Source organism: Cajanus cajan, chromosome 5 (genome assembly GCF_000230855.2).
Source record: "Cajanus cajan strain Asha chromosome 5, NIPB_CcT2T_4, whole genome shotgun sequence".
NCBI classification, from domain to species: Eukaryota; Viridiplantae; Streptophyta; class Magnoliopsida; order Fabales; family Fabaceae; genus Cajanus; species Cajanus cajan.
Window position 1 is genome coordinate 25,523,101 of NC_138521.1, and position 21,334 is coordinate 25,544,434.

The 21,334-nt window shown below is 35.4% G+C and overlaps 1 protein-coding gene across 1 annotated transcript; it reads right to left on the minus strand.

Moving 5' to 3' along the window:
- Positions 1-17,575: 17,575 nt before the first annotated feature.
- On the minus strand, positions 17,576-20,148 carry LOC109791696 (uncharacterized). Its single transcript, XM_083075154.1, has 3 exons — positions 19,870-20,148; positions 19,609-19,722; positions 17,576-19,522 (listed from the first exon to the last, which is right to left on the minus strand). The coding sequence occupies exons 1-3, from the start codon at positions 19,870-19,872 to the stop codon at positions 19,271-19,273; spliced, it is 369 nt and encodes a 122-aa protein (XP_082931280.1). The 5' UTR covers positions 19,873-20,148; the 3' UTR covers positions 17,576-19,270.
- Positions 20,149-21,334: the final 1,186 nt, after the last annotated feature.

Here is a 21,334-nt window from a genome sequence, read left to right on the forward strand (position 1 = left end):
ATGAGCGTATAGTGTGTCCAAACACACGGGATGGGCAAGGTCCTAATCCTAATCCTTGAACACGTCCATAATGTTCTTGACTTCCTAAAGTTTGAGCTAAGGAATCTTGACTTGATATGTCTTTTGAAATGCTTCCACTCAATTCATATGATTCAATTTTTTCCTACATAAAACACAAAGAAACATGTTAAGTTAACCTCAAAAAAATATTAAGCATTTTCAGCATTAATATAGTTGAACTTACTCCAATTTCTTTGGCTTCGTCATTCACGAATTCCCCATTAGCATGTTTATGTGTTGCTATCCATATTTCTCCCCTACTAACTTTGCGGCCACACTCTAATTCCTACAAAATCAAAAAAAAAAACAAGAATTATATTTAAAAAAAGAAAGTATTATTTCATTATTAAAAATTAAGAAGCATATGTTTACCATCTTTTGCTTCTTGCGTGCAATGCTCATGGAACCACCTGTGTGGGGAATTGTTTGCTTTTTTCTATTATCTTTATTTTTTTGGGCTTTTTCCTAATATTTGACATAAAAGCAATTTGTAAATACAAGTAAAAATCAAACATAAATTAAAATTTAATTTTACCGTAGTTTTTGAATCTAAATGATAGTCTACAAAAGATGCCTATTGATCTTTATTTAATCCTTCTAGGACCATTGCAATCAATTGATCTCTATTATGAGTGCCATCATCCCTTTGTTGCCACAATTCTTGACGATGCTCTCTCCATTTTATGTTAAGTGATTTGAAGATATAAGCCACGTGAAGATCATGCTCAACTTCAAACTTAGCCTTCAAAGTATGTGACGATCAAAGTTAGAGACAATTTATAGCACAATTGAATATATAATGTAAGTAAAATGCATAACCACTTACTTGAATGATGTCCTTAAGTACATTTTGCTTGTAGTCTTTAGGAATCTTCTTCCAACTAGTATAACTGATAGGGAATACATCAGAGTCTCTTGCAAGGTGACCTAAGAACCTATTTAACAATGCTCCACTATCTGCAATTGCTTGGTCTTCATCATTCCATTCTACAACAACCCTTTCATTAGAAGGCAACGACCAAACATCATTCACCGTAAGTGGCTTTGTGTTCTTTGTGCCTTGGTCATCTAACAAATTATCAAATATGTTAAAAAAAATTAATTTAATGGTATATTTTTATTTATTGACCTAATTGATTGAAAAAATGTTGCTAAACTAGGTCATACAATAATCTTGTAAAGTGCTTACCAATCACATCAACTGTCCAGGTTCTCTTACGAGCTATAGGTTGCGATTTTTGAATTTCAATGTTTTCATTCGCTTCCTCTTCACTATCAAAGTTAGACTCTAGTTCATTACTAAGTATAGGCTAGGAACCAAATGGTGATGCAAGTGAAGGTTGAGAATCAGGCTGAGAAGCATGTGTCGGTTGACTATGAGATTGAGGTGGATGTGTAGGATGAGAATCAAATTGAGATTCAAGTGGAGGTGGCAGATTTAGTTGAGGTGCAAAGTTAGTTTTGTTGGTGGAAAATAACCTCAACTTTAAGGTTCCTGTAAAGCCATGAGAATAATAAAAGTTAAGAATCATATCACATGCAATTAATGCAATTGAATATTGAATACTAAATTAAAATGTGACATGAGATATCTTATTACGAGGTTGACATGTCGGGGAAGGTAATGTTCTACATTGATGTACAAGTGAGGGTGGAGGTTCAATACTAGGTTGTGGATGATGTGCATGCAACAGATGCGTAAAGTTATTTTTTTTCAATGTGTTAGGCTTCTTTAAGGTTCCTAACAACCAATAAATATTATAAATAAACTATTGAGGTGTTGTATTTAAATGGAATTTTTTAAAATATTAATAATTAGTAAGGAAACCTACTAGGATGAGTTGGAATAGGTAATGGTGGACGCATTGTACTATGATGAGTTGCTTGTGTAGATGAAGTTTGAGAACTACTATTATTAGGAGTGGCTGGAACTTGGCTAAACGAGCCATTTTTGGTCCTATGTGGTGTTGCACTAGTCTTCTTGGTGGAAGGTTTCTTCATCTTCAAAGATCCTAAAAAACAATAACATTATTACAAGACAAACACCAATTTAATAAATAACATAATGCACGCATGTGTATATGATAAAAATGACAATTAGTAAATAAGACATCAACTTTTAGTAAAGAAAATGAATATTAAAAATAAGACCTTGTTAAATGTATGTTTTCTTCCCCTTGTGGAAATAATATTTCCAAATTTTGATGTTTGAATGGCTCACATTCATGAAAAATAACATTATCGTCTTCACCCATGTTGTATAAGTCTCGTGGCTTTATGTGTATAGGTATGCTCCAATTTTTATGTAACTCGTCTTCTACATAATAAACCATTTAAGCTTCTGGAGCCCGGATGTATGGCTCATCATCATCATTATCACCAGTATGTATCAAGTGTGAAAAACTTACAGATGTAAATCCTAGGTCATCAGTTACAATTCCTCTACGAGTAGTTATATTTGCCCACATACATTTGAACAAAGTAACTGAGAATTGACCATGGTAGTTTAACTCAATTATGTCTACCAATTTTCCATAATAAGGAACACCACCAAACTGCATTTGATTGTCACTACTACTTGCATAACTCCTTGTCCCAAATGTTCCAAATATTCCATTGTTTTGTGTTTTAAGCCCCTGGTCTCGCTCCAGTGTACGAAACTTGAGTCCATTGATATTATACGCAATATAGCGTTTTGTGCAAGTGATTGGACCCATAGCTAAAAACTTCAAATCATTTGAATAGGATATATTTGAGTCATTTCTTATCTAAATAAAAAAAAAGAATAAAAAATTATAAAAGTTTTATAATACAAAGATTTGAAGTTCAAAGGTATAATTATACGTACACGACGTGAAAACCATTCAACAAATTCCCTATGAACCCTCTTGTCTATTTCAGAGGATGAGCATGTGTTTCTCCTCAATTGTCTTCGTAGAATGTCTCTAAATTCCCTACATGGCATATATAAATTATATTCTTAATTGTTTAAGTGAAAACCAATATTAATAAGTTATAAAGTTATAGTACTTACTGAAGAAATGGGTCAACTTGTGTACAATTAGTCAAGACATGACAATGTGCTTGTAACTTTTCCCTTGGAGATAAAGTAAAGTAAGTAAAACTTCCAATAGGTTTTCCAATTGGTGGAAACAAAGTGCTCACACTAGATGGCACAATGTCATCAGGTTCATCATCAACACGGCCTAGTCGATTGAATTTAGTCTCAATTCCATCTAAATATCTAGAGCAAAAGGTTAAAATCTCTTCAGCTAAGTAACCTTCAGCTATTGAGCCTTCTGGTTGAGCCTTATTACGCACATAAGACTTTAATTTTCCTAGATACCTCTCAATAGGATACATCCACCGATATTGGACAGGTCCTCCAAGCTTGGCATCTTCAACTAAGTGCACAATCAAATGAACCATGACATTAAAAAATGAAGGTGGAAATAACATTTCCATGTGACATAATGTGAGGACAGCTCTACTTTGTAGTTGGTCAAGTTCATCAACTTTTAATACTTTACTACATAGTTGTCTAAAAAAAGGCACAAGTCAATCAGAACAGCAGACACTTGCTTTGGGAGTGTGTTTCTCATTGCTAAAGGTAGAAGTTGCTCCATTAATACATGTGAGTCATGACTTTTTAATCCTCCAAGCTTACGTTGTTTGACATCAATGCATCTACTAATGTTACTTGAGTAGCCATATGGAACAATAACATTCTTCAAAGTTCTGAGGAAAATTACCTTATTAGCATTTGTCAACATGTATATAGTAGGAGGATATCTACCATTTACATCAGGCCAAAGATCAGGTCTAATACCCCATTCTTGTAAGTCTTTGCGAGCCTTTAAATTGTCTTTTGATTTTTGAGAATCATTCAATAATGTGAATACCACATTATCACACACATTTTTCTCAATGTGCATGACATCAAGATTATGGGGCAATAAATTGTCTACCCAATCAGGCAATTCAAAAAATATGCTCTTGTTTCTCCACTGTAGAGGGTCTACCTTACCATGACCAACACCCCTTTTCTTTCTTTTGGGCACTTCAACTTATGGTTCTTTCCCAAAGACAACATTAAGATTTTCAAGTTGTTGTAACACAGTTGCATCCGTTATAGTCTAAGGTGGATTTCTATTTTCCACATTTCCATCAAATCGTCTTCTAAGTAATCTAAATCTATGCTTTGTGCTCAAAAAACGATGATGATTCATGAAACACCATTTTCCCCCATTATGAAGTTGAGTAGGAGTTGAATCAAAGTTGCATCTTGGACATGCTAACCCGGTGTGTGTGTTCCATCCAGATAAGGTTCCAAGACCTGGAAAATCACTAATGGTCCACAATATAGCTGCGTCCATGTTAAACCTTTCACTACTATATGAATCAAAAGTTCTAAATCTAGTATTCCATAACTCTTTCAACTCATCAATTAATAGTTGTAAATATATATCAATATCATTTCCTGGTGCTTTCTTACCAGGAATAATCATGGAAACAATGAACGAACTTTGCTTCATACACATCCAAGGAGGAAGGTTGTAGGGTATGAGTATAACTGGCCAAATACTATGATTATTGCTCAAGTTGCCAAATGGATTGAACCCATCAGTAGCCAAACCAAGTCGTACATTCCGAGGATCTGAAGCAAATTGAGGATGCATTAAGTCAAATCTCTTCCAAGCTTCAGAATCTCTTGGATGTCTTAACATACCTTCATCTGAACTATTAGATGCATGCCATCGCATATGCTCAGCTATTTTAGAAGACATAAACATCCACTGTAAACGTGGCTTCAAAGGAAAATACCTTAAAACTTTTGCAGGCACCTTTTTTCTTTTATGAATAATGCTACCATCAACCATTCTTTTACTTTCTGGTTTCCATCTAGATGTACTACATTTCTTACAGGTTTCTCTATCTTTGTCTTCTCCATAATACAACATGCAATCATACGGCCATGCTTAGTAATAATTTTTTTAGCTTCATAAAATGAACATGGAATTTTAGCATGCTCAAAGGCATCTGCTAACAACTCTAATATCATTGACATTGCTTTATCACTCATTCTACATAGACATTTGACGTGATAAAACTTGATCGAAAAGGAAAGTTTTGAATATTTATCACATCCTTCATACAAACTTTGTTCTCCATCCCTCATTAACTCCAAAAGCTCTATAATATCATCTGGTATTGTTTGGCTTGCTTCTGGACACACATCATCATCTTCCTCCATATCATTATTATTAGAATGATGCCCAAATGCATCATTGACCATGTCACATATGGAATCATTAATAACAATTCTCTCTCCATTTTGTTGTGGCATTGTAGTTGTTTCAATTGTAGTATGTAGAGTACTTGTCTCCCCATGTCTCAGCCAAACTGTGTACCCTTTCGGAAAAGGTTTAAGAATTAGGTGGTCGTATGCCAATTCCCAAGTTTTCCATTTGTTGAACTTGCATTTAGGACATGGGCATCTTATCTTACCATCAACACTTCGATTAGAAAATGCAAAGTCTAAGAATTTATTCAATCCTTCTATATATAGAGGATTATTTTGAGGCAAGTCAATCCAAGACTTGTCCATTGAAAAAAAATCTGTTAAGGTCAATTGGACCAGTTATATAAATGAAATGTTTTGTTAATTGAAATAAAGGGAAAATATAAAGTATTTAAAAAAGCTTTTTACTTATTATAGACAAGTTCTCCACCAAGTATCAAACTAATACATATGCAATTATAATCCCTATATACTAAAATAATAAAAGTGAATCTTAAATTCCTAAGAAAACTGTGATAGAAGAATATACAATATTGTAATAGAATTTAAAAGTTTGAATTGACTTGTCATGTTTACATGTTATATATATATATATATATATATATATATATATATAATAGTGTAAGATATAATATATAGAATATGTAGAATAGTATGCTTCTTGAACATAACATATAATTTATAATTATATTCTGCATCAATAATTAAAAAAGAAAAAACACTTAAAACTATTTGGTTTCTTGGGATCACAATATACAAGAATAAAAATTACATCATAATATTTTAAATAGTCCCTTAGTTAGACAAAAAAAAAAAATGAATATCCATGATTTATCTTAAGAGCCATGTCTAGAAATTACCTTTAAGATTGAAGCTTATTGTATTCCTCTTTCACTTTGCCAACCAAACTACAACTCTCGTAGAACTGTTGTCACCAAAACATCAAAAACATATGATATTGTGCTCTCATATTCATGACGCATCTGATAGACAAATAGTGTCATGGCAACAAAAAGCATCAATTTTTAGTCTAAGCATGTATACACAAAAGATCAAAATGGGTGTGTGAAGTGTGGGGGATGCTATTGTTGGGGTTAAGTATCTTCCCCTTCACTGTCTAACAAAATGGAAAAAAAACATTTGTGGGGTTCAGTATCTTATAAGCTTGCATTTTTATTGATTAATGATTGACTTTCTTTGTGTTAGACCTATCCGTTAATCCAATCACAATAAACTAAGTTAACATAAACTTTGAGCACAAAGGATATTTCTCCTCCATCATACATACAAAACAAAAAAGAAAAATAGAATAATAGGAACATCAAATGGTGAAAAAAGTACAAATTACAAAAATAAAAAAATAAACTAATCATGTATGCATTCATAAGATAATTTTTTTAAACATGTACAAGATATGTAAGGCTAATGCTTGTTTAGTTGTAAGGATACCATCCAAATATTGGGTCCAAAATCTGGGGTTGTTGATTCTGACGGAGGAAAATCATCTTAACAGTAACTCTAAACAATATTTCAAATTTAAAAGATCATACAAGACAAAATAACAAGAATCATGATCCTAAACAACTCAGAAGCACTGTGGAGAGAGGATCTTGAAAATTTAGAAGCATTCTCCATAAAATAGAAACTTAAGGCACATGCTAAGTATGAAATTTGTCGAATTTGGGCCAAATTAATCGAGCAATTGAAGGTTGCTTCGAGTAATGGCCAAGAAACATGAAGACACCACAACAACTACTTAGGATGATTACTAGTATAAATTCAAGTATTCAAAATTTGAAAGACACAAAATCAATTAAACATATTATCTCTTTCAAATCAATTACCTTTCCATTCATTTTTCTTTCCGAGTTTACTACTTTTCTTTAACTTTTTTAATTGCTTCCTTTTTTTACCTATCCTTAAAATTTTTTTCAATTTCACCTACCAATCAAATGCTTTCTATGAGTAATTGGAGGACCCACGATTAGTTAAAAGGCATATTTCCCTTTTTGACAGTTGAATCACATGATCTAATGCTTAAAATTTGGAATTGTGTTGGAGAATTTAGACCAGTTTAGTAGCTAGGAGTCAAGAGAAAATATTCTAAGAGGACAATATGCAGCATCACCATGTTTTAGTGAAAACAGAATTGAAAATGAAAAGCTTAGCCTTGTCTGTTTATTTGGGCAAGATAAGAAAATGTACATATTGTAACGACCCACCCTAGGCCGTCACATCTAGAACCAACCAAAGATAAATAATATATATAAAAGAAAATAGAATAAGAGCTAGCTACGCTAGAGTGTAAATATACAATAACATATAAAATTGTTTCTAAAATATATAACATAATTTTATAGTAGAGTCATCCTCAGTAAGGTTATACAGTAATCCAAAAAGGTAATATAATTACAACGTCATGAAGACATCAAAATAAGACATCCTAGGTGTTGGTCAAGCTCTAAACCTAGCCACTCCTCAAAGCAGCTATCCAAAAGATTCCTTGCTATTCCAAGGCCTCACACCTGATCTGCTCCCCCACATAGTGAGATCATCACAATCCATCATGGAAATATAAGGGTTAACACATATAAAACCAATCATAGTACATCATAATAAAATATCATTAAAACAGATATTTATTCACGGTATTTATCCAGACCAACAAGTCATTTCCAAGCTAAATATAGACCAATCCAAAATATATTGTATACACATCCATGCCAATGCATACATATTTTATGATAATAAAGAATCCATAACCAATGTATACAATCCATACCATATGTATACATACTCCACATCCAAAACAAAGTCACACCACTGTATAATCCATGATGTAACCAACACATCCAAACCAAATGTTGGCCTCAACACCATCCAAACCAAGTGTTGATACGGTGAAACATGTCAGCAACCCATGTCCCACGCCTAACCTCTCATGGAAAATATACAATTGGATTACGTCGTCACGTAACCCTGGTGGGGCCACCTCATCCATCGGTATAACTCGGCCTAGACCCATACCGGTAGCAAATAGAATACTTAGAGGAGTACTTCAGAATCCACCCAACATCTGAAGTGATTTATTATATAACCTTTGGAAAAGTTCCACATTGGAATCCTCATCATGGGATTCCCAAATTCCATATTTTTCCAAAGATTATATCCTGATCTCACCAAGAGATCTAATCCATACCATAACCTTACTCCTCTAAGTTCTATTAGCTTTCCAAACCACACACATATAGCATATTCCATAATTACATACCAAAAATTTCCATAACCATGCCAAATTATTCAATATAATAACATAAATAACTAAACACTTAAAACAATCATCAACTTAAACAAATGATAATCTTCATATAAACAAAATAACATATTAAAAGTTATACTACCCTTATCATGCTCATACATACTAGATTAAGTCTTATAAGTACTACCCTTACTTGGATAAACCTGAACCAAAACTCAGGCAGAACCTCCTCCTCTTCCTTAAACAAGCACCGAAACTCGGGCAGAATCTCCTCCTCTCCCTCCTCTTTTCTCTCCCCTAGCAGAACCTCCTCTACTGGATTCCTCTTCCTTTCTTTCCCCTCCTCTCCCTTTCTCTCTCTCTCTCTCTCCTCTTTCTCTCTCTAGGACCCTCTCTCTCAATCCTGCTTTTCCAACAGCCCCAACCCCCTATTTATAGAGTTCTGCCTGCCTAACCCGGAACGGCCCGTTCCAAAAGCGGAACGCCCGTTCTGGGCCTGAAAAATCCACGTAAAATTTTGAACTGGAACGACCCGTTCCAAAACCAGAACGGCCCGTTCCGAGACTCATCCAGAACGGCCCGTGCTCCTTCCAGAACGGCCCGTTACAAAATCAGAACGGCCCGTTCTCCTTGTTGGAACAGCCCGTTCTGGGCCCGTTCTCAATCTTTAAATCTAGTTCATTTTTGGTGCTTGGAACGGCTCGTTCCGCTTTTGGAACAACCCGTTCCAAGTTACCCAAACACCCTCTATCTTTAAGAAAGTTTACGAAAATGCCATTGATAAATAAATAATAAAAAAAATGGGTATTACACATATATAATCGGTTTGTGTGTCTGAAACTGTCTAATCATTTTAAGAGCTTATGCCTAGTTTGTGTACTAAATAGAAAGAAAAAAAATGATGATCCAGAGACTTCTCAAAAACAAGAATATGATCATTGATATATTTTATATACTTATAGCAGTATATATGCACAAACTAATAATAAGTTAATTACTAACTGTGACACCCTTACTACCCCAACACATATATTGTAATAATATAAATAAACTAAGGAAATAAAATTTTTAACGTTGGTAAAAGGGTTCACATAAAACTTTCATATTCATTTATCCATAACCAACATAATAATTGAAAATAAAACTTGAAAGTTTACAAATTGTTTTCAAAATCATATTTACAATTCCAAATCCATATAAAATCTATGTCCTAAAAATCCTATACCCCGATGTCACAATATCAGAGCATACCCACAATTCAACTGTTGGCATTCTAGATGTCACTCGTAACCGGATCTTCCTCACCTAAAACATCCACAATTTATATGGTGAGAAAAGAAAATATATATATGCAAAGTACATACAACCACATCATAATGAAATCTCATCATAATTCATATATATACAAGCATGTATCATAATTTATCAATCCATCACAATCCACAAAATTTTACGATTAACAATATCATTTTCACATCCATAATTCAAGCCAATCTTACAATTAACACTATGCCAAGACCTCGCCACATCTGACACAAGTGATACAGGTTAATTGCCTCACTCAACCCACACCATACCAAGGTTCATATCATCCCTGATCATCCAGGAGTACGCTCGTCCCTGAAGCATCACCTACCCAGGGTTCGTATCATCCCTGATCATCCAGGAGTACGCTCTTCCCTGAAGCATCAGTGTTAGGAACCACAATCCCATTACAATCCATACAATCTCTTGCAATTAACCCTATGCCAGGGCTGCCATAATCGACATAAGTGGTGTGTGTTAATTGTCTTACTCATCCCACACCATGCTAGGGTCACACCCTCCCTGTAGCACCACTTACCCAGGGGCCGTGCCATCCCTAGTCATTAGTGTGAGGAAACACATCGCAATCACATTCTTAATCATGTCCATACAACATCTCATCTCATATCACGATTCCATATCACATACTCAACAGATAAGTCTAACAAAATAAGGGTTTACACATCCCTCATGCAATTAACATCTAGATTTTCAATTCTTATAAAATATATAACAATAACATTCATAAATTAATAAAATAATTAATATAATTATCAATTTAATAAAATTTTAACATAAACAGTAAAACCCCCCAATTATTCCAAAACCTAACTCACATGCACTTTTCTACAGTTTCGTTCTCCCTCTCAGATCATCATTATTACAAATTAAATATGTATTTCTAATCCTCAACACATGCAGAATCTAATGGGATCATCAATTTCTCAAACAGAAATATTCCAATTTTTCCAAAACCTAGCCTACAGGCACTTTTCTATAATTTCGTTCTCTCTCCCAGAGCATCATTTTTACAAATTAATCATATATTCATACTCCTAAATTCATACAGAATCAACTAAAACCAATAATTCTCCAAACAGAAATAATTATAATATTTCTCATAATCCTAAGGGATTCTTCCTCTACCCAATTCCCTCATGTAACTCTACATATAAATAATTTCATTTTCCCCCGTACCTGGATAAACAGTAATTGAAACTACAACAGGGATCTCTTGGTCTCCTCCTCTAAGTGCCCCATGGTCTTCAGAGAGAAGAAGAGGGGAAGAAGGAAGAACAGAAGAGAATAGGAAGAGAGAATGAGAGATGTGTGAAAATGAAAGGTAAGGCCTCCTATTTATAGGAATCTGCCTCAGCTAACCCGGAACGGCCCGTTCCAAAAGTGGAAGGTCGTTCTGGACCCTCTAAAACCAAGCAAAAATCTCAACTGGAACGGCCCGTTCCAAAATCGGAACGGCCCGTTCTCAATCACAGCAGAACAGCTCGTTCTACTTTCAGAACGACCCGTTCTCCAAACCAGAACGACCAGTTCTCCAACCGAAACGGCCCGTTCTCCAACCGGAACATCCCGTTCTCAACTATGTTTTTTAGGTAATTTCTTTATTTCGGAACGGCCCGTTTCACTTTTGAAACAACCCGTTCCAGGAAACGAATTGGGCCCACGGCCCAGTGAAAATTTGGGCTATTACAATACTCCCCTCCTTTAAGAAATTTCGTCCCCGAAATTTTTGCAATGGTAGACTCCTCGCTTCTTACTTTCTAATTCTCATGCAACCTCACTACCTTATTGATGTACAACTCTATCAATTTCACCAAAGGATATCTAAGGGTAAAACAAGTAAACTTGGCGAGCCTATCCTCTAAAACACAAATAGAATCGATCTCTTAAGCGTCTCAGACAAACCTACAATTAAGGTCTATCCACTCACCATTACAGTTCCAAAATGGGACGTCTAAGTGCTACAAAAATTCTTAAAGACTTCTTGCATACTAAACAAGAGCATACAATTTCCCTACTCCTCTCTTCACCTTAGGCCACCACGCTTCCGCTGCACCACTCTGATACGTCCCCTAAGGTCCCAATACATCTCAGTAGCTCCTAAATGAATGTCCTTCCTCTAAAATCATCTTTCTTAATTGAAGGTTACTAAGCACTCAAATTTGTTCTTGCACCTCGAAACAACATCGATTCTACTCAGAAAAGTTAGCTATACTCCTACCAATCTTTTCCACTTGGTTCTCTAAGAAAGACTCTAACTCCTAGGCTTCTCTAATCTCATTCATTAATTCACTAGTCACTTTCAACATAATCAATTCAATGCCCCCAAGGATAATCTCACACACAAAGCATAAGTCTCTAAATTCTTCAATCAAATCCAACCCTTAAATCATCATAAATGATATACCAGAGGTCATCATAATCAAGGCATCTGCCACAATATTGTTTTTACTTCTATGATCATCTTTAAAGATTAAGCACCTAAGCGTAAGTTCACTAGGTATACATATCATATCTCTAATTTCACCACTCCATCTACACCCAAGTTAAACTCTTATCCATCACCTTATCCTATAGCCTCATATCTTGTCACCAAAATTATGCTTCTCCAATTTCCTTTAACAATCCATTCGTTACTCAAGTCATACTTAGTCTCACACTATTAAGGGTAACCTTATAAGCCAAACTTAAATCTATAATTTGAGCCAAAAGGATTCATCTCTCTAATCATAAGGGAAGATAAATATAAAGGTTTCCTACACAAAACATCGGTCACCATAATGACTTTACTCAAATAACAACTAAGTTTGAAATATTAGTCCTCCAGAAAGTTAAACTATCTCTTTTGTCTAATAATTAACTCCTTCAGTCAACAGATAATTAAGGCTCTAATTATCAATAAATACCTCAAGCTTAGAATCATATAGGCAGTATCTCTAAATATTACAACTGCTAACAAAAAAAAATCACAGGTAAGGTAATTCCTCTAATGAGTTTTCAATTGCCTAGAATCACAAGCTACTACCTTTCCTTCTTACATCAACACTCCACCCAAACCTATCTTAGAAACATCAACCCATACCACAAAAGGCTTACTAAGATCGGCCAATGCTCACACTAGTGCACTAGTCGATCTTTCCTTAAGAATTTGGAAACTACTCTCACACTTACTATCTCACACAAAAATAACACTCTTCTTACTCAATCTGTTCAAAGGTAATGCTATCTTAGAAAGTTACTCAATCAATATCCAACAACAATGAGCTAATCCAAGAAACTCATAACCTCGCTAATAGACTCAAGTATCTCTCACTTAAGCACAACTTCTATCTTAGATAGATCTACGTTTTACCTCCACAAGAAATTACATGGCTTAGAACACTCAACTCATACAATCAAAAATCATACTTAGATAATCTATCCTAAATTTATCTTGGATATATCTTCACACTTACTCTTAATATGATGATATCACATCCTAAGGTCAATCTCATTAATACACAAACATCCACTAATTGATCCATAAAGTCATTTATCCTCATATCAACATACATGCATATACGAATCAATCATCGTTTACACCATATAGCATGAATTAACCTTACCACATAGCATCATATCACCTTAAACATCCTTTCAGTGACAACACCTCAAAGAACATCATCTCCAAATCAGTTTCTATCCTTGCTATGCCTAATAACTCAAAACATCATGATAGCATATACCTCCCTTCAACAATGTCAAAGCAAATGACACACAAAGAGTTATACTCATCAAAATAATCTCAACCTATTTCAAAAGAAATCTAAGGGAATAAGTTATAACTCTTACGAAGACATGAGATTCTAAATAAAATCATCTTCTTAGCTAAAAAATTCAAAAACTAAACAAATATATTCAGCGCTTACAACTAGACTTTTGATCACCAAAGCAGTTATGAGAAGTTCTAGACCTCTATTTTATCTTATTCCAGTTCCATTGGAAAGATAATATCCAAAGCCACCACTTTCATGAAGACCACAAAATCTAATTCTGTCAATACGACACTCATATTAGCACAACAAAACTGCAGCGAAAATATCCCATATACCATACAACGATAGTGTACTAACATTCCACAAAATACCTCAACCATTCCAAACTCACTCCTTTCCACCTTAAACTCCTATTCAAGCTTTCCACTACAATCCTAACAGCTCACATATTCGATACAAAAGACTTAGAGAATAAAATTCACATGCTACCTAAACCATAAAAGGTTATCATGCAAGCACCAATACTCAAGGAAATTATCAACGTTCCAATCTCTCATCAAAAATCTCAAAACTCCAATTCTTAGATACAACCTTCTTGGATTCAATTGCTACCACTATAGATTCCAGAAATTCCATTAACCGTAAACTCTCGACAAATCAACGTCTCACCCAAATCTAAGGTCCCAATAATTTCTAGTTGATTAGCAAGGGTTCATCCACTACTACTGGCACATATGCTCGTAACACGAGCGATAACATTCATCCACTACTTCTTACGTAAGTAAGAAGTATCAAAACCAATGAGTAATCATGAATAACATCAACTAATCAATATCATGTCTTTTAGCCAAATTCTGAAAAAACTATACACAACAACACCAACAACACAATTAAATAACAACAAACAAAATCAATCATCATACTAACATATCAATAAATTCCACAATCAATTCATTCTATCATTCATCTACCAAACAAGCATAGTAGACTCATAACTCACGGCCGATTGGATCGACCTGCTCTGATACCACTAAATGTGACACCCTTACTACCCCAACACATATATTGTAATAATATAAATAAACTAAGGAAATAAAATTTTTAACGTTGGTAAAAGGGTTCACATAAAACCTTCATATTCATTTATCCATAACCAACATAATAATTGAAAATAAAACTTGAAAGTTTACAAATTGTTTTCAAAATCATATTTACAATTCCAAATCCATATAAAATCTATGTCCTAAAAATCCTCTGCCCCGATGTCACAATATCATAGCATACCCACAATTCAACTGTTGGCATTCTAGATGTCACTCGTAACCGGATCATCCTCACCTAAAACATCCACAATTTATACGGTGAGAAAAGAAAATATCTATATGCAAAGTACATACAACCACATCATAATGAAATCTCATCCTAATTCATATATATACAAGCATGTATCATAATTTATCAATCCATCACAATCCACACAATTTTACGATTAACAATATCATTTTCACAACCATAATTCAAGCCAATCTTACAATTAACACTATGCCAAGACCTCGCCACATCTGACACAAGTGATACGGGTTAATTGCCTCACTCAACCCACACCATACCAGGGTTCGTATCATCCCTGATCATCCAGGAGTACGCTCGTCCCTGAAGCATCACCTACCCAGGGTTCCTATCATCCCTGATCATCCAGGAGTACGCTCGTCCCTGAAACATCAGTGTGAGGAACCACAATCCCATTACAATCCATACAATCTCTTGCAATTAACCCTATGTCAGGGCTGCCATAATCGACATAAGTGGTGTGTGTTAACTGTCTTACTCATCCCCCACCATGCTAGGGTCACACCCTCCCTGTAGCACCACTTACCTAGGGGTCGTGCCATCCCTAGTCATTAGTGTGACGAAACACATCGCAATCAAACTCTTAATCATGTCCATACAACATCTCATCTCATATCACGATTCCATATCACATACTCAACAGATAAGTCTAACAAAATAAGGGTTTACACATCTCTCAAGCAATTCACATCTAGATTTTCAATTCTTATAAAATATATAACAATAACATTCATAAATTAATAAAATAATTAATAGAATTATCAATTTAATAAAATTTTAACATAAATAGTAAAAACCCCCAATTATTCCAAAACCTAACTCAGACACTTTTCTACAGTTTCGTTCTCCCTCTCAGATCATCATTCTTACAAATTAAATATGTATTTCTAATCCTCAACACATGCAGAATCTAATGGGATCATCAATTTCTCAAACAGAAATATTCCAATTTTTCCAAAACCTAGCCTACAAGCATTTTTCTATAATTTCGTTCTCTCTCCCAGAGCATCATTTTTACAAATTAATCATATATTCATACTCCTAAATTCATACAGAATCAAATAAAAACAATAATTCTCCAAACAGAAATAATTATAATATTGCTCATAATCCTAAGGGATTCTTCCTCTACCCAATTCCCTCATGTAACTCTACATATAAATAATTTCATTTTCCCTCGTACCTGGATAACCAGCAATTGAAACTACAACAGGGATCTCTTGGTCTCCTCCTCTAAGTGCCCCATGGTCTTCAGAGAGAAGAAGAGGGGAAGAAGGAAGAACAGAAGAGAATAGGAAGAGAGAATGAGAGATGTGTGAAAATGAGAGGTAAGGCCTCCTATTTATAGGAATCTGCCTCAGCTAACCCGGAACGGCCCATTCCAAAAGTGGAACGACCATTCTGGACCCTCCAAAACCAAGCAAAAATCTCAACTGGAACGGCCCGTTCCAAAATTGGAACGGGTCGTTCTCAATCCCAACAGAACGGCCCGTTCAACTTTCACAACGGCCCGTTCTCCAAACCAGAACGGCCCGTTCTCCAACCGGAATGGCCCGTTCTCAACTATGTTTTTTAGGAAATTTCTTTATTCCGGAACGGCCCGTTTCACTTTTGAAACGGCCCGTTTCACTTTTGAAACGGCCCGTTCCACACTACTAGAAAAATTAAAATTAGAGAGGGAAAAAATCCGTCACAAATAAATTAGTGACGGAATTTGTGACGGAAATGATTCCGTCACAAAATTTGGCGTCACAAAATATTTAGTGACGGATTATTTTCTCCGTCACAATTAGTGACGGAATTAAGGCATCACAAACAATATAATTTCCGTCACTAATTTCTAACAATAAATGTTTAGAAATTAATAAAAATCCGTCGCAATTTGTGAGGGATTAAATCTCTCGCAATTTGTGAGGGATTAAATCCCTCGCAATTTGTGAGGGATTGAGAGGTATGTGAGTCCGTCACAAATTGTGATGACACAAAATCCCTCACAAATTGCGAGGGATTTAATCCCTCACAAAGTGCGAGGGATTTAATCCCTCACAAATTGCGAGGGATTTAATCCCTCACAAATTGCGAGGGATTTATTCCCTCACTAATTGATGTAAGTTCTACGATTTTTTTCGCGTGGGTTTTAAATTTCTTTTTTGGGCTGTGCCCTTTCTTTTAAAAAAAATGATTTCGATTGCACCGCAAAGTCCACCACCTTGTGGATTTCATCAGCAGGGAATCTTAATCAGATATTCCCACAGGATTTAGATATTAACTAATAATTTAGTGATAAAATATTTGAAATAATGATAACCAAATTTTAGAGGACAGATCCAGAATATACTCCTACATATTATATTTTATTTCTAACAAAAAATAACTGTTATTTTTAATTTTTATTCATTTGCTTTAACTTTCTAAAATAATCTCTTCATACATCATGAGTATGTATGCCTTTTTTTATATTTTATTTTAAAATTACTCATAAATAATTTTTTTTATTTATTTTATTCTAAGACTATTCATGAACAATTGTTGACTAAAATATTTTTTTTTTCATTCGAATACAGTGCAGAATAAAGTTTTTAGGAATACATAATAGAAAATTATAATAAACTAATTTTTAAATTTATGTACATTATCACATTAAATAAACTGTATGCATTACTAAGATAGAGTTTTTTACTCAATGAGACAAGGAAGTTAACACTCAGTTGTACATTTTGGAAGATTTGATTTTCCTCCATGCTAACATTCCCCACAGCTACTCCCATGCAGAGCACCTTCTTAAGCTGGAATAGCCTTACTCTCATTAACCTCTGACTCGAGAGTTTCTTGGTGAGTCACAAGTGTTGGGAACTTCCCTGCAAAGTGGTGCAAAACATCAAAATAAGGTTCAGCTAAAGCAATATTGAAATCAGAAACCCAAAATATAACAATTCTAAAAAGCAGGGAATCAAATTAAAAGCAAGGGATAGTAGAGCCAATTCAAAAGGATAACCAAAGCCACTCAAAAAAATTATGTAGTTAGTGTTTAAAAACATCCAAGTAAATATAATATAGCGCAATGTGACCAGAAATTAACAAGAACACAACAATGTATTATGTGAACTGATCAGAACAAGCAAATCACCAAGTACACTCTAAAACATCCAAGAGGATCAAAATCGTAAACCCGAAACAATAAAACGTGCCTGCCTTGTTGAGACCAGGTCCCAAGAGACGAGGAATTTGCTTGATCCTGCCACCATCTTGTTAAATAGCTGCTAGCAGTGCTATAACATTCTAAATTCTTGCATAAATAATCATTTGAAATGACAATAGTACTTGAAAGCAAACTAGAGAATAACTTGGAGTTCAAATTAGAGTTAATAGGTGAGCTTCCAACACAACAAAAGTACCAATCCAATTGCTAGATGTTAAAAAAATTGAACTTGACATCATCATTGAACATATCAAGACACCAAAAAAGTTACGAACATGCACATACAATTAAGCCTTACAGTAAAATAGTCATTAAAACTATCAACACACCAAAAAAATTAACATGCCTTGAACATGCCTGCATCAATTGATTATCAAATTTACATATGCCAATATATCTTATTTAAAAAGACCCGAATGTGAGTTGATGACAATAATCCCCTCAATAATTTTAAAAAATGACACTCCACCACAACCAAGCTACTCTAAAATTATACTTCCACAGAATCTAAGAAAACAATCAGGCAACTAAAGATTTAACTATTGTTTAATCAAGTTATTGTACCATATATTTTTTATTTTATAAAATGTGATATTTTGAAAATGAAAACAAAGAAAACTCACATCTCTACAAGTAAAAGGTTGTCTAACACCGGTAACCATTAGTACAATCAGAACACGAAGGCCAAGACAGTAGTGCCTATTAGTTGCCATATTTTCCTTTCTCTAATATCAAAGCAACTGAAAGCTAATACCTTGAATACTAGCATATTATTCACTTGTTTTCATGTATGTTTTTGAAACTGACCTGGTACAGAGTGCGAATGTGCAATGTGCCTATCTTTTCATTTTATTATAAAATATCTAATTGCACGTCTTGGGGCTCCTATTTCTAATCTTCCATTTCTTAAGCTCTGCAGAAATATCTAATTTTATTGCTACTTATAGTCCTACTAGTTTATCAACCATACGCTGAAGTCAAGAAGATTTGCAATTGTAACATTGCTCTACCTGGCAATACTTTTAGGTACCGCAGTAGAAAGTGGATATGGTGCTGGAGTTAGTGATTGATGGTGGAAAATGTGGGTGGAGGAATGTCATGTTTGGAAAATGAATTTGACTATCCGCAACTGATGGTATTTTTGTTGAAGGGAATCCTGATGATGCTGCAGTAGAGAACGGTGGAGTAAGAGTTGCCCCGTCGTAAGGACCTTGGACTTGCCATGCCCAATTTGGCATGGGACCAGCTTCCATCCTCTTCTCTATTGCTGTTTCCTGTGAATATAAAACCATAATTAGTATGTAACGCAGAACAAAGTAAGGCAAAATTAATTATGGTTGCCAGAATATGTGAAAATCACCTCACAGATGGGAAAGAAATTGCTACCACTCCAGACGGAAGAATGACGCTCGGATGCCATGGAGAAGCCAGGAGGTGGCTGAACAGGCAGTGATCTTGATCCAGAGTGCTCAAGCTATTAAGCAAAGTGAAAATATACAATGAAAGCTGAGAATACAAACTACAAATTCATAAACACGTGAAAAAACAGAGGGGCTAGGGAAATTCGAGACTCAAGAATTAAATCAAACCATATATGGCCATATAACACTCTCCACCTTACCATAACTCTCTTATCGACGGGTATTTGGTCCCAGCCGTGCGGAACCTTCAAACCACTCCCATTGTTGGGTGTGTTCTTGATTTGACCGTCAGTGTAAGAAGGGGGAGCTATGCCCAAGTTAAGATCAAGATTTTGCTTGCTATCTGAATAGTGTCAGAATCAACATGTCAGTGCAAGACTTCATATTTCAATCATTAAGCAGATTAGGAGGCAACTAAAACAAATAAATTAATAAAAAAGAAGATTATCAAGGATAAACAAGTGGTACCTTCATTATCAGACTAAGAAATCATATCCCCTTCATACAAGCTGGGCTCGAAGTTTGTAACTACTTCCCTTCCATTGCACTTGATAGCAGCCCTATCATAAGCTCTGGAATTATTACACAGCAAGTCAATGACACAAAATGTGTGTGTAAATAAATATATGGAATCCAAAATGTTTAGGAATTTAGTCTGAGATGTTTTGATATAGGATTGATAAAACCTTGCAGCCTCTAACTCGCTGTCAAATAGCCCCAGATATATATACCTGCAGGCAAGCAATAAACCATGGCCAACTTAAAAACTGAACTCTGATTCATCACGAACGAAACCAACCCAAGTAAAATAGCGTTTAATACTTAATTGATCCAATTAAAATGCAGGTGATCAAACCATGTCAGATTCATCGATTACTGAATTGAACCAAAGGGTTTTGTTATCTCACTTTTTCCCAAGAAACTGTCCCATGCAAGCTTCCCACCGCCCGCACTTATGAAGAGTAACTCCCTTGTATTTTGAGCTTCCCCTCGAAAAGCCAGTGCTCTGTCGACGTAGAATATGCACAAACTCCTCCTTCGTGAAATTACTCATCTGCACAACACAATAACGGAAAACCGAAGCTAAAGTCACAAATTCCATTCAAGCTTCTAAAAATACCAACAGATTAAAACCATCACTTCATTCACAACCTACTTTATATCTTCATCGTAATCGCCTTCGGGCTTCTCCATGATGACGAGCCAGTGTTCGAAGTCGCAGCCGTCGAGGAGGATGGTTTCCTTGGGGGGGCGGTTGGACCAGTTGGGGTTGGGGTCGTTGAGGGAGGAGGTGGTGGCGCGTGTGGAGAGGGCGCGGAGGGAGGGGGTGGCGGGGAGGAGGAGGCAGCGGAGGGCGGGGGAGGCCGCGAGGGAGATGCGGCGGAGGAAGGAGAGGGCGGAGAGGGAGGGAGGAGCGGTGGCGGAGAGGGAGAGGGAGCGGGAGAGGAAGGGGGTTAGGGTTAGGGTTTTGGGGAAGACGCGAGAGAGGATCTGAGTCGCCATCGTTGGATAATGGAAATGCAAAGGGTTTAGGGTTTTCTTTCAGCTTTCACTTATAAAACACTCTTGCTTCTAGAAAAATACTTGCTTCCTTACCACAACCAAAACTAAAGTGTGTAAAATATCTTATCTTTTCTACATTTTATTTTTCATTTTTATTAACTC

What these genes read in the sequence shown, in the direction of transcription:
- LOC109791696 (XM_083075154.1), bottom strand. An exon ending in ATTTCTTTCCCATCTGTGAG is followed by an intron (nt 19,523 to 19,608) that starts GTGATTTTCACA and finishes TTATATTCACAG; the next exon opens with GAAACAGCAATAGAGAAGAG.